This window comes from Dermochelys coriacea, chromosome 3 (assembly GCF_009764565.3).
Source record: "Dermochelys coriacea isolate rDerCor1 chromosome 3, rDerCor1.pri.v4, whole genome shotgun sequence".
Lineage (NCBI taxonomy): Eukaryota > Metazoa > Chordata > Testudines > Dermochelyidae > Dermochelys > Dermochelys coriacea.
The window spans coordinates 121,366,912-121,379,203 of record NC_050070.1 but is presented as its reverse complement, the minus strand read 5'-3'; the positions used below and the strand labels follow the sequence as shown (position 1 = coordinate 121,379,203).

Genomic DNA, 12,292 nt, shown 5'->3' with positions numbered 1-12,292 from the left:
CAAAGCAGGAGGAGAAGATAGAGACATAAAGCACAGTTTGTTCTCAAGGGAAACTGTGACAATGATCATCATCTTATGAGTAAACCAAAGTGAACAGTTCTGAGGTTCTTATTCCTACTCTGTGGCTAGCTGTGGCTTTACACCAAGTAATGTACGATCTAACTAAACTGAATATAAATTCTACAGCAGTTTTCACTGAGTTATTTTTATAAATTACCCAATAAATTGTCACTTAATCTCCACCAAAACATCCAGGATATACAAACAGCATAAACAATAACAGTTTAATGTATTTTACAGTGAAGACATCGGATAACTGCTTTATCAGACATATGAACCAGGAATACCTCACACTAAATCAATTTTGCACCAGTAACCCGATCTCTGCAACGTTCATTGCTGCTAAGCTTTCTTGCCATTAATTAAATCAGGAACTGTGCTGGTATAAGATAAATGCACCATCCCATTCATACACTGCCTGTTCGAGAGGAAACAGCTTTCATAGCAGGGTTTGAGATGAGACAAACTCTCCTCTTCCCACTCATTCGCTTTCAATTGCCAATGGTGAATTTTATAAAATCCCATCGCAGAACTGACTGCCATTCTCCAGCAGATTATTGATTTTATTTCTGCTGGTGTTCATAAGACAAATGACTGGGACCGCGGACTCAGTCTGTCCACTACATGTATCTTTGGAGCAGCCACGTAGAATAACAAATGTCACTAACTATCTTTTTGTGTAATACTAAGTTCTAGCTGATTTTGTCAGTAATCCAAATGATCTACAAATTGTAGTACACTGCTGCTTAGATCAGGGATGGGTAACTGGAGAGCAGGGGGCTTCATCCGGCCAACCAGATCATTTCATTTGGTCTGCCACAGTCCCAGCTCAGAACAGGAGGTCTGGCAGCACCAGGGCTAAGAAGGGGGCATGGCAGGGTGGGGCATCGCGGGGGGGAAGGCCGGCCTGCACATATGCACGTATCACATACCCTGTGGCGAGATCCAATGGGCTGGAGCAGAGAGCTGGGTCCAGCACCGTAGGACCAGAGCTACTGCTATAGGGTGAGTGCAGGGCGGGCTCGCTCTCTAACCCTGCCTGCTTGGGGCCTCCCACCACCCAGGGACAGGACACTCTCCCACTCAAGTTATCCTTCCCCTGGGGGGCAGGACCCAACACTCCCCGACCCACCAAAGGATTTTAGTGGATTTTATGGCCCTCTAGTACCTTTCAAGTTACCAATCCCTGACTTGGATGGTAATATTATTAGGCCCAGTGTTGAAACCTGTGGACACATACAATCTAAATGAACCAAGGACAGGAGAAAGAGATCCGAAGTACCTTGGTTAGGCTCCCACTCCTCTCAATTTCACCAGTGTAAATTATAAATTAGTTTAACTGAAGTCAACAGAATTACACAAGCCAATGTGAGATGAAAATCAGGCCGTAATCTTAGGCCTGGTCTACACTCAGTGTTTGTACGAGTATAATTATTTTGGTTAGGATATGATTTTTTTTACTGAAAGTTATATACCAGTACGGTCCATAGTGTGGACACACTTATACCAGTAAAAAGGTATCTTGTACTCATATAGCTTATTCTGCTTCCTGTCTGGGGAATTATACGGCTATAACCAAAACAGTTATACTGGTGTAAGCACTTTTGGGGCTTGGCTATACTTGCGAGTTAGAGAGCATTAAAGCAGCCCCAAGCACCCTAACTCACGACCCATCCACACTGGCAAGGCATATAGAGCGCCTGGACTCTGCAGCTGGAGCACTCCTGGTAATCCATGTCCACCAGAAGTATAAAGCTTGGTGCGTCTCGGTTGAAATGCCCCAGCATCAGTGTGAACAAGGTGTTGCATTACTGCACTGTGATTGGCCTCCGGAAATGTCCCATAATCCTCTGAAGTCAAGTGGCCACTCTTCTCATTGTTTTGAACTCGTTGTAGGAATGCAGATATGCCCTTTCAAAGCTCCATTTCTGACAGCTGGCATGCTCATCTGCTCCAGGACAAAGCAAGCCATTACTGTGGAATGCCATGTGTGAGAGAGAGAGGCAGAGGTGAGGGGGGTCTGCTGCTGTCTGAACTTAAAAGACAGCATGCTGACATACTCTCAGCCCCTCCAAAACCCATTCTCTCTCCCCCAACATACACACAACTCACTCCCTGTCACACTCCACCCCACCCTCCCCATTTGAAAAGCATGTTGCAGCCACTTGCATGCTGGGATAGCTACCACAATGGACTTCTCTCTGTGGCATTGCAAGAGCTGCTAATGTGCCCACGCCAGTGCGCTTGCAGCTATCAGTGTGGACAGATTGCAGCGCTTTCCTTACTGTGCTCTATGAAGGCTGGTTTAACTCACAGCGCTCTACATCTGCAAGTGTAGCCATGCCCTTACACTGAGGAAAATTAATCTGAATTAACTAAGGGCTTGGCTACACTTGCGAGTTAGACCACATTAAAGCAGCCCCGGGCACCCTACCTCATGACGCATCCACACTAGCAAGGCATGTAGAGCGCTCTGACACCGTGGCTAGAGCGTTCCTGGTAATCCACCTCAACAAGTGGAATAACATTTGATGTGCCCCCGCTAGAGCGCCGCAGCACCAGTGTGGATGCCCTGGTCTGTTAATGCACTCTGATCGGCCTCCAGAAGTGTCTCACAATGTCTGTCTCACTCTGATCATCACTTTGAACTCTATTGCCCTGCCCTCAGGTGACCAACCATCAGACCTGCCCTTTAAATTCTCTGGGAATTTTGAAAATCCCCTTCCTGTTTGCTCAGCCAGGCGTGGAGTGCTCCCAGCGAATCCTTCCAGGTGACCATGCCTCCACGCACCAGGCGATCCCCAGTATGGAGCAATGGCGAGTTGCTGGACCTCATCAGTGTTTGGGGGGAGGAAGCTATCCAGTCCCAGCTGCACTCCAGCTGCAGGAATTACGATATCTTTGGGGAGATATCAAGGGACATGATGGAAAAGGGCCATGAGTGGGACGCACTGCAGTGCAGGGTTAAAGTGAAAGAGCTGCGGAATGCCTACCACAATGCCCACAAGGCAAACCACTGCCCTGGTGCTGCCCCTGTGACCTGCCATTTCTACAAAGAGCTGGACGCAATACTGGGGGGTGACCCCACCTCCACTCCGAGGACCACGATGGACACCTCAGAGCCCAGTTCAACAAGGCAGGAGGAGGAGGAGGTAAGTGGGAGCGAGGGTGCTGAGGAGGAGGGAGACACCCCGGCATCCCTAGATGCATGCAGCCAGGAGCTGTTCCAAAGCCAGGAGGAAGGTAGCCAGTCGCAGCGGCCAGTGCTTGGGGAAGGACAAACACCAGAGGAGGTTCCTGGTAAGTGGCTTTTATTTTTGAAATTAAGTTATTCAGTGCGGACTCTTGGGGCGAGGAAGGTTAGGACTGCATGCATGCCTAGATGCGAAATAGGGCATTGATGTGCTCTCTCACATTGCAGTAATTGGCCTCGGTGATCTCTTCAAAGGTCTTATTCAGAAGTTGGGAAATGCACTTGTGCAGGTTTCTTGGGAGAGCCACTGTGATCCTTGTCCCAGTCAGGCTAACATGTCCGTGTCACTGTTCAGTGAGGGGCGGGGGAACCACTGCTGCACACAGGCAAGCTGCATATGGGCCAGGGCGGAAGCCGCATTGCAGTAGAAGACCCTCCCTTGCTTCCCAGGGCACCCTCAGCAGCGAGATATCTTCCAGGACGAACTCCTGTGGAAAATGTGGGGAGAGTGTTCAGTATAGGGGCCCCTTGCAGCTGTTGGCTCTTCCCAAAGCACAGAAACCTAGAGGATAGTGCGGCTGTGAAACTATCAGTCCCCCTTGACCCAGTGCTTACTCATCATTTTGGGGCTCCCCTGGGTTATGTGCGCTCGCTTTAGGATGGGCAAATTATACTATTGTGTAGACTGTGCTTGCCCTTAAGTACTGGGGAATCATTGCTCTGTCTGGTGTGAACAATGCTGCCTCTGTTAAGTGTTGCATTTTGCCTTTACAAATGCAACCTTGAGATCTCAGCCATCCGTGTTATCACCGACCAAAAAACTTCAATGAATTAGGAAGAGGCCATGTAAAAGCAAAGAAGCCATGCTGCATGAAGTCATGCAGCAGTCTCTTAATGAGAATCAAAAATTGCAGGAGTGGAGGGAGAGTAAAAGGAGGATCCGCCATCAGAATGCGGAGCACCGGCACAAAAGCGTGGAGCTCCGTCAGCAAAGCACGGAGCGGCTGATAAGCATCATGGAGCACCAAGCGAACGCAATCCAGGCACTTATAGCCATGCAGGCAGAGCACTACTGCGCTCACTCCCCCTGCAGCCCTTGTCCCAAAACTCTTTCCCTTGTGCCCCCATGTCACCTCCAACCCACTATCCCCAACATCCAGGTTCTTATCGCCATCAGCTGCCTCCAACACCTGCAGTTTCACCACCCAGTCCTGAAAACTACGACCCTTACCCGCTGCACTCAACCCCCATCATCATGCAGTATAGCCATCCTGAAGTGCAGCACTCATTGCACAGCACTCCAGACAGAAAGGCTGAATATGATAACAAGATATATGCAAATCTGTGATTGTACCATTCCCAACCCCGCCCTTGCCCTTTCTGTTTCCCAAGCAGTTGTGTTTCTTTTCAATATATGAATTTTCTTCTCAATAACTGGATTTTTTGGCTTTGAAAAATTCTTTATTATTGCATAAAGTAAAAGATACCTTAGCCCAGGAAAGAAACAGGCACTGCAAGTCAGCATAGCAAACACAGATTCCTACTAACATTGGAACCACGGCACTTCACTCCCGTGCAGGGCACCAGACATTACTGGCTTTCAGCCTCAAGTTGTTCCCTCAAGGCATCACTAATCTTTGCAGCCCCGCGCTGGGCCCCTCTAATAGCCCTGCTTTCTGGCTGTTCAAATTCAGCCTCCAGGCTTTGAACCTCCAAGTTCCATGCCTGACTGAATCGTTCACCCTTCCCTTCACAAATGTTATGGAGGGTTCAGCACGCGGCTATAACTGCGGGGACACTGTCATCAGCCAGGTCCAGCTTCCTATACAGAGAGCGCCAGCGGCCCTTTAAACAGCCAAAAGCACACTCCACAGTCATTTTGCACCGGTTCAGCCTGTTGTTGAACTGTTCCTTGCTGCTGTCAAGGCTTCCTGTGTAGGGTTTCATGAGCCATGGCATTAAAGGGTAAGCGGAGTCTCCAAGGATCACAATGGGCATTTTAGAAAAGGAGTACTTGTGGCACCTTAGAGACTAACAAATTTATTAGAGCATAAGCTTTCGTGAGCTACAGCTCACTTCATCGGATGCATTTGGTGGAAAAAACAGAGGAGAGATTTATACACACACACAGAGAACATGAATGGGTTTATCATACACACTGTAAGGAGAGTGATCACTTAAGATAAGCCATCACCAGCAGCGGGGGGGGGGGGAAAGGAGGAAAACCTTTCATGGTGACAAGCAAGGTAGGCTAATTCCAGCAGTTAACAAGAATATCAGAGGACTTCCCCTATAGTGATCTTCTGGTCTGGGAAAAAAGTCCCGGCTTGCAGCTTCCTGAACAGGCCATTGTTCCAAAAGATGCGTGCGTCATGCACCTTTCCAGGCTAGCCTGCGTTAACGTCAATGAAACACCCACAGTGATCCACAAGCGCCTGGAGAACCACAGAGAAATATCCCTTCCGATTAACATACTCGAAGGCTAGTTGGGCTGGTGCCAGAATTGGAATATGCGTCCCATGTATCGCCCCTCCGCAGTTAGGGAAACCCATTTGTGCAAAGCCAGCCACAATGTCATGCACGTTACCCAGAGTCATGGTTCTTCTGAGCAGGATGCAATTAATGGCCCTGCAAACTTGCATCAAGGTCGATTTTCCCACTCCAAACTGGTTAGCAACCGATCGGTAGCTATCTGGAGTTGCCAGCTTCCAGACTGCAATAGCCACCTGCTTCTCCACCATCAGGGCAGCTCTCAATCTCGTGTCCTTGCGCCATGAAAGTGGCTTTTCTCATCCAAAAATTCTGCAGCCCCTGCTCGTCATCCCAGACTTGCATGACGATGTGATCCCACCACTCGGTGCTTGCTTCCTGAGCCCAAAAGCAGCGTTCCACAGGGGTGAGCATGTCCGTGAATGCCACAAGCAATCTCATGTCGTATGTATTACTCGAATCAATATCATTGTCCGAGTCCTCACTGTCAGTTTGGATCTTAAGGAGTAACTCGACTGCCAAACATGATGTGCTGGCGAGACTTGTCAGCATATTCTCAGCAGTTGGGGCTCCATTCCCGCAGACCAAATGGGAAGACAGAGCACGCAGTACAAAAAACGTTTAAAGATGGCGCCAAGTTTGGATAGAAGCACAGAGATTGCTGGGATGTGAACCGATGCATCACGGGGCGTTGGGACAGGACCCAGAATTCCCCGCACTCCCCACCCCCTTCCCACAAGCCACAGAGCCGGAATGGGAATAGGTGCTCTGTGGGATAGCTGCCCATAATGCACCACTCCCAGTGCCACCGCAAGTGCCGCAAATGTGGCCACGCCAGTGCACTTGTTCCTGTCAGTGTGGACAGACTGCAGTGCTTTCCCTACTGCGCTCTCCGAGTGCTGGTTTAACTCAAAGCGCTCTACATCTGCAAGTGTAGCCATGCCCTAAAGATGTGCATTTAAAGTGTTTTAGTTAAAGCGCATTAAACTCTTGTGTGGACACCTCAATAAGAATTAAAGTATCCTTAATTTGCTTTAGACTATTTGGAAGCTAAACCAAATTAAGGCCACTTTAATTCTGAATGAGGTGTCCATACTGGGGTTTAAAGCAGTCTAACTAATCCAATTTAAATTCACACCTTTAGGTAATTCAAATTAATTTTCCTAAGTGTCCCCATATAGATAAGCCCTTATACTGGCATAACTGCATCCACCTGGGTGGTGGTGGTGGTGGTGGGGGGGGGAGTGTATTGTTTTAACTATACAGATATAGTTACAGTGGTACAAACTGTATGTGTAGACAAGCCCTTCGGCAGCTAAATCAGCACATAGATGCCTATATGCACATTTGGGTCCCTAATGTTTTGCACCCAAGCTTGGATGCGGAGCATATTATTATAAACAGACCAAACTTACAGAAGAATTAAATCCAAACTAAAATGTAAGTAATTAATTACTGTATGCTACTCTTGAGAGATAAATAAATACAAATATGGAAATGCAGGAGTTAGTTTGCCATGATGTCCTTAACTCAGCCTTTTGTACCCACTTCATCTCATGGTATTGCAGAATAAACAAAGTAAACAACAAAACAATAACAATAATAATCATGTATATCTATGGAACATTCCACCACTTGCGGATTTCAGAGCACTTAAACATTAACTAAGCCTCACAACACCATGGAGAAGAATGAAAGAGTTGTTCTCCCTATTTTATAGGCAGTGAACCAAGGCATAAGGTGAAATTCATTCCTGTTCAGAGAGCCAGCATAAAACATATGCACCACTTAAGTCTTATTTTGTGGACTTAAGTGGCATATAGGTCTTTTGCTGAAGTTCACCCAGAGAGATTAAGTGACTTGCCAAAGGTCATGTGGGAAGTCTGTGGTGAATCTGGGAACAGAAACGAGCCAATTCAGAATCCTGTGTTTTACCCATAATACCATCCGTGCCCATAAAGGTAATAAAAGGTTCATACATCGTAGGACCTCCTGTTCTATCAGGTCGTCCTACCCTATACTAAGACAGAGTTGTCTGTATATGTAAGGAAATAATAGAAGGGGAGGACAGTCTTGTGGTTAAGATATTGGATTTAGACTCAGGAGATATGGGTTCAATTCCTGGTTCTGCCACAGATTTCCTTTGTGACTTTGGGTAAGGCACTTAGGCACAGATTGTTAAACATATTTAGGTGGCATTGTGCTCAGTGTTGCAACACCTGACTGATTTAGGACTTAAATCTCATTTTCAAAAGGGATTTAGGCACTTAAGAACCAAAATCCCATTAACTGTCACTGGGATTTTGACTCCTAAATGCATAAATCCCTTTTGAAAATCAGATTTAAGCTCCTAAATCAGTTAGGCATTGCAAAGCTGACCATAGCAATACCTAAATACCTTTAACAATCAGGGCCTTAGTCTCTCTGCTCTTTAGTTCCTCGTCTCTCATCCTTTTGTCTGTCTTGTCTAGACTGTAAAGTCTTTGGTGCAACTGTCACTCACTATATGTCTGTATAGTGCATCATACAACGGGGTCCCGATCTCAGTTGGAGCCTCAAGGCCCTACCATAATACTCATAATAATAATTATTTATATGATACATTCCTGCAATTCAGATTCTAGGAGCTCTATGAGATCAAAGACTTAGAACTCGTTAAACACATTCAGTTGAACACTTCAGTAATGTGTGCCTATATTATTGGGATAATGTAGGTGAAAAATTACTGAAGCTCTGGCATTAATACCAGGGCTAACTTCAAAAACATCCCTTACCTGCACAGGAGTCTCCAGAGTGTAGATATGTTCCCCACGGACATTGTAGAACTTGACGAGTGCACTTTTCAGAATGGAACTGCTACCAAGGTCAGCTAGCTGACTTTGCTTTTCCATGCCTGCTACAGCCAGCAGGTCTCCCTGTGTACACCACTGCACCACTACATCTGAAATCACAAAGATAAGACACCTGTGGGGTAGTACACAACCAATATGGGTAGCATGTCCCATTATCAAAAGTTACTTAGGAACCCAACTTTCACTGAAGGTCAAGAGGAATTAGACTCCAAGGTCAGTTAGGTGCTGCAACACTTAATAGAGCAATACCTAAACACCTTTAAAAACTTAGCTCGTAGAGGCCTAAAGTCCCACTGACTTTCAATGACTCTTAGGCTAATATGTCACTTATGCACTTTTGAAATGTTATCTGCTCTATCTTTAATAAAATATAACAGGTGTGTAAAAACTATATTGCCTTCTTTAGCTTTGCAAAGAGTCTACAATGTATATCAGGGCCTACATTTTGGATGTAAGTATCAGCAAGGAGCAAAATAATGTATTACAGATGTTGTACACAATATACATATCAATACCCACACAGCTAAACTCTTTTGATCAATAGGTATCCCTCTCCTACAGACATCTGCCCAGGCCTTTATTTTGGGATGCTGATTTCTGTCCCTGACATCCTCCAGCCCCCTATCTACTTCAGCAAGAGCACACGAATAATATTTTGTGTTGCTGCCTTCAAGGTCAATGGCAGTTGTGTGTGTGCAAGGACTACAGAGCAGGCCTGTAGAGACTTTTACCTTTAAACCAGAGATGGAAGGCAGGCCAGACAAACTCTGTGCTTGATTGGGGATGCTCAATCTGCCAAAAACCTTTTGAATACAGTGTTGTTGTAGCTGTGGTGGTCCCAGAATATTAAAGAGACAAGGTGGGTGAGGTAATATCTTTTATTGGACCAACTTCTGTTGGTGAGACAGACAAGTTTTTGAGCTTACACAGAGCTCTTCTTCAGGTCTGAGAAATGTACTCAGAGCGTCACAGCTAAATACAAGGTGGAACAGATTGTTTCAAGGGGTCATTCAGGGTGTAGTGGCCCATTAACACCTCTCCAGTCATGGGGGCAGGGGGAGGAACCTATGGGCGGTGGTTAGTAGGTTACAGATTATTGTAATAAACCATAAACCCAGTGTCTCTATTCAGTCATTAGTGTCTAGCAAAGTTATGAATTTAAACTCCCAGGCTCATCTTTTGAAGGTGTTGTGCAGGTTTCCTATGAAGATGAGGACTGAGAGGTCAGATATGGAGTGATCGCTTTGTGACAAGTGTTCACCCACAGGAGATAGGGTGTTTTTGGCTTACATTATTTTTCTGAGAAAATTCATTTGAGAACGCAGTGATAGTCTCATATCACACACATGGTTGTCACTGGGGTATTTAGTGCACATGTGATAGGCATGTGTAGGACCCATCAATCTTGAAAAGTGTGTTGTGGCAGGTATTGATCATCGTAGCAGTAGAAATATGTTTACAGATTTTGCATCTGCTGTTCTGGTAGGGTCTGGTGAGTTGATGTGTGCGGGTCTGTGGGGAGCTTGCTTCTAATGATGAGCTTGGAGGGTCCTTCAAACAACTCCCCAACATGTGCAGTACTTCATCCAGTGCACCAAATGCTCCAACAACAACTACGTGGGTGAAACCAGAAAATCACTGCACTCTCAAATGAACTTTCACAGAACAATAATAAAAGACAAAAACACTGCATCACCTATGGGTGAACAATTTTCACAAAGCGATCACTCTGTATCTGACCTCTCAGTCCTCATCCTCAAAGGACACCTACAAAACATCTTCAAAAGATGAGTCTGGGAATTTAAATTAATAACTCCGCTAGACATTAAAAATCATGGATTGAACAGCGACACTAGATTTATGGCTTATAACAACTATCTATAAATCACTAGCCCCCTACCCCTATTTTTCCCCTCCCCCCTCCCAACGAATGGAGAGGTATTAATGGGCCACTGTTTCATGAATGATTCCTTGAACTATGTTAACTACTTATGCAAAACAAACTGTTCCACCTTCTCTCTCTCACCAACAGAAAATGATCCACCCATTTTGTTTCTCTAAGAACTTTTGAAGACATTTATGGGCAAGAAGCAGTCTTCAAATGAAGATGCAGAAGAGAAATGAGAGTTGGCAGAAAGGATCTCAGAATTGTTTTAAGTTGTTAACTTGTCATTTTCAGGGACTTCTATGTGCAATTTTAATATGGTTTTGTATTACTACAACTGTTGTCTTTCTGATGATATTTCTCACTGGGATTATGCTTCTGAACATAACAGAGGCAGGATGTTTGTTTCTCAGGTGGATTTTTCATAGACTAGCACACATGATGTTCCTCTAAATTCTCTCCCTTAAAGTGTTTCTACCTAGGATTCTCTTCCTAGGATACTGTAACAGACATATTAGAAATCAATGAGACAGACAGACCAAACCCATTTCTAATAACCTTCCTAATTCTGTTTACCCAAGAGAACAGAACAACCTCTTTTGGGCAAAAGTCCTAGGTGATGTGCTGTGCCATACTTGAACTCTCAGCCTAGTAGGAAGAGGGGGATTATGGTAGATTTAAGACACCTTTGTGCCCTTTTGATCCTGGCCTGCTCCAGAATCTGGAGCGGCTTCCAGCATAATTTAGACAGCTTTAAAGTCTAAGATGTGGCAGCCTTTCTGGAATCTGCACAACACTGTGTGCTGCAGCCTACCCCCAATATGTCCCTCTTCTCCCCATAGCCACCCCACCACACACACAACATGCCCCTATGTCAGGGCTTGTGGTGTGGTCCTTGAATAACAGCCTCACAGCTATCTTCCTCAGTTCCTGCACCAGGGGAATCTTCCCTGGCAGCAACTGGGGCTTTTACAACCCATTTATGCTGCTCCACCTCTTTTACTTGGTGCAAAAAGACCAAAGTAGAGGTGGGAATCTCATTTCTAATATTTTTTGGCCTCTTCTTGTCCTCATTTCAAGAAAGAGAACAAGGACATTAGTGTGGCTTATGTAGCTTTTTGGGTTTAGAACATCTGTTCTTCAAATAATTACAGTTACAGTTTATATCATTATTATTTAGTTTGTGGTCTCACACAGAATGGGGCTGGCATTTCTCAAATGCAGAAGACACAGTCCCTTACCCAAGGAGCTTAAAGTTTAAATAGACAGAGACCGATGGGAGGTGTATGTGTGGGGGGAAGAAGTGGAAGGATCACAAACGGAGTGATCCTGATAAAGACCGGCATGTGTCTTGTTAATTCAGCTTTCCTGGTGATGATAAAAGCCAACAGAACTGGCCTACCACATGAGGGATAGTAAGCTGCCTCCCAGGAAGAGGTGTAGTAGCAGATACGAGTTAAATGCCCTGGAGCTCTGGGACACATTCCTTCTGGGACGTTACTCCACACAAACTCTTATTCTGGGCTGTGCCATCAGGGGACAATTGAACCCTAAAAGAAAAGCAACTCACTGTAACAGAGAGTTGGGTTCAGTGTTGGCAGAGACACAGCTTGCATCTAGGGCATAAACTAAAAGGTAAAATGTAAGGATTAAAGGGAGAGTGTTGAATAATGCAGGACCTATATTTACAGGTCTATTACAAGAGTGGGTGGGTGAGGTTCTGCGGCCTGCAATTGGCAGGATGTCAGACTAGATGATCCCTTCTGGCCTTGAAGTCTATGAGTCTATATTTAACTTGCCTCAGGTCTATTA

The 12,292-nt window shown here is 45.5% G+C and overlaps 1 protein-coding gene and 1 long non-coding RNA gene across 9 annotated transcripts in view; one reads left to right on the top strand and one right to left on the bottom strand.

Moving 5' to 3' along the window:
* Positions 1-12,292, bottom strand: part of TULP4 (TUB like protein 4) — a 273,173-nt gene that overhangs the window by 38,972 nt on the left and 221,909 nt on the right. For all 8 annotated transcript variants that reach the window (XM_038394358.2, XM_038394356.2, XM_038394363.2 and 5 more), the window contains one exon: positions 8,518-8,684. In XM_038394358.2, coding sequence (XP_038250286.1) covers positions 8,518-8,684 — 167 coding nt within the window. The remainder of the gene's footprint in view (positions 1-8,517; positions 8,685-12,292) is intronic.
* LOC119853074 overlaps positions 1-12,292 on the top strand; it is a 96,045-nt gene that overhangs the window by 81,583 nt on the left and 2,170 nt on the right. The gene's annotated exons all lie outside the window — the stretch shown is intronic.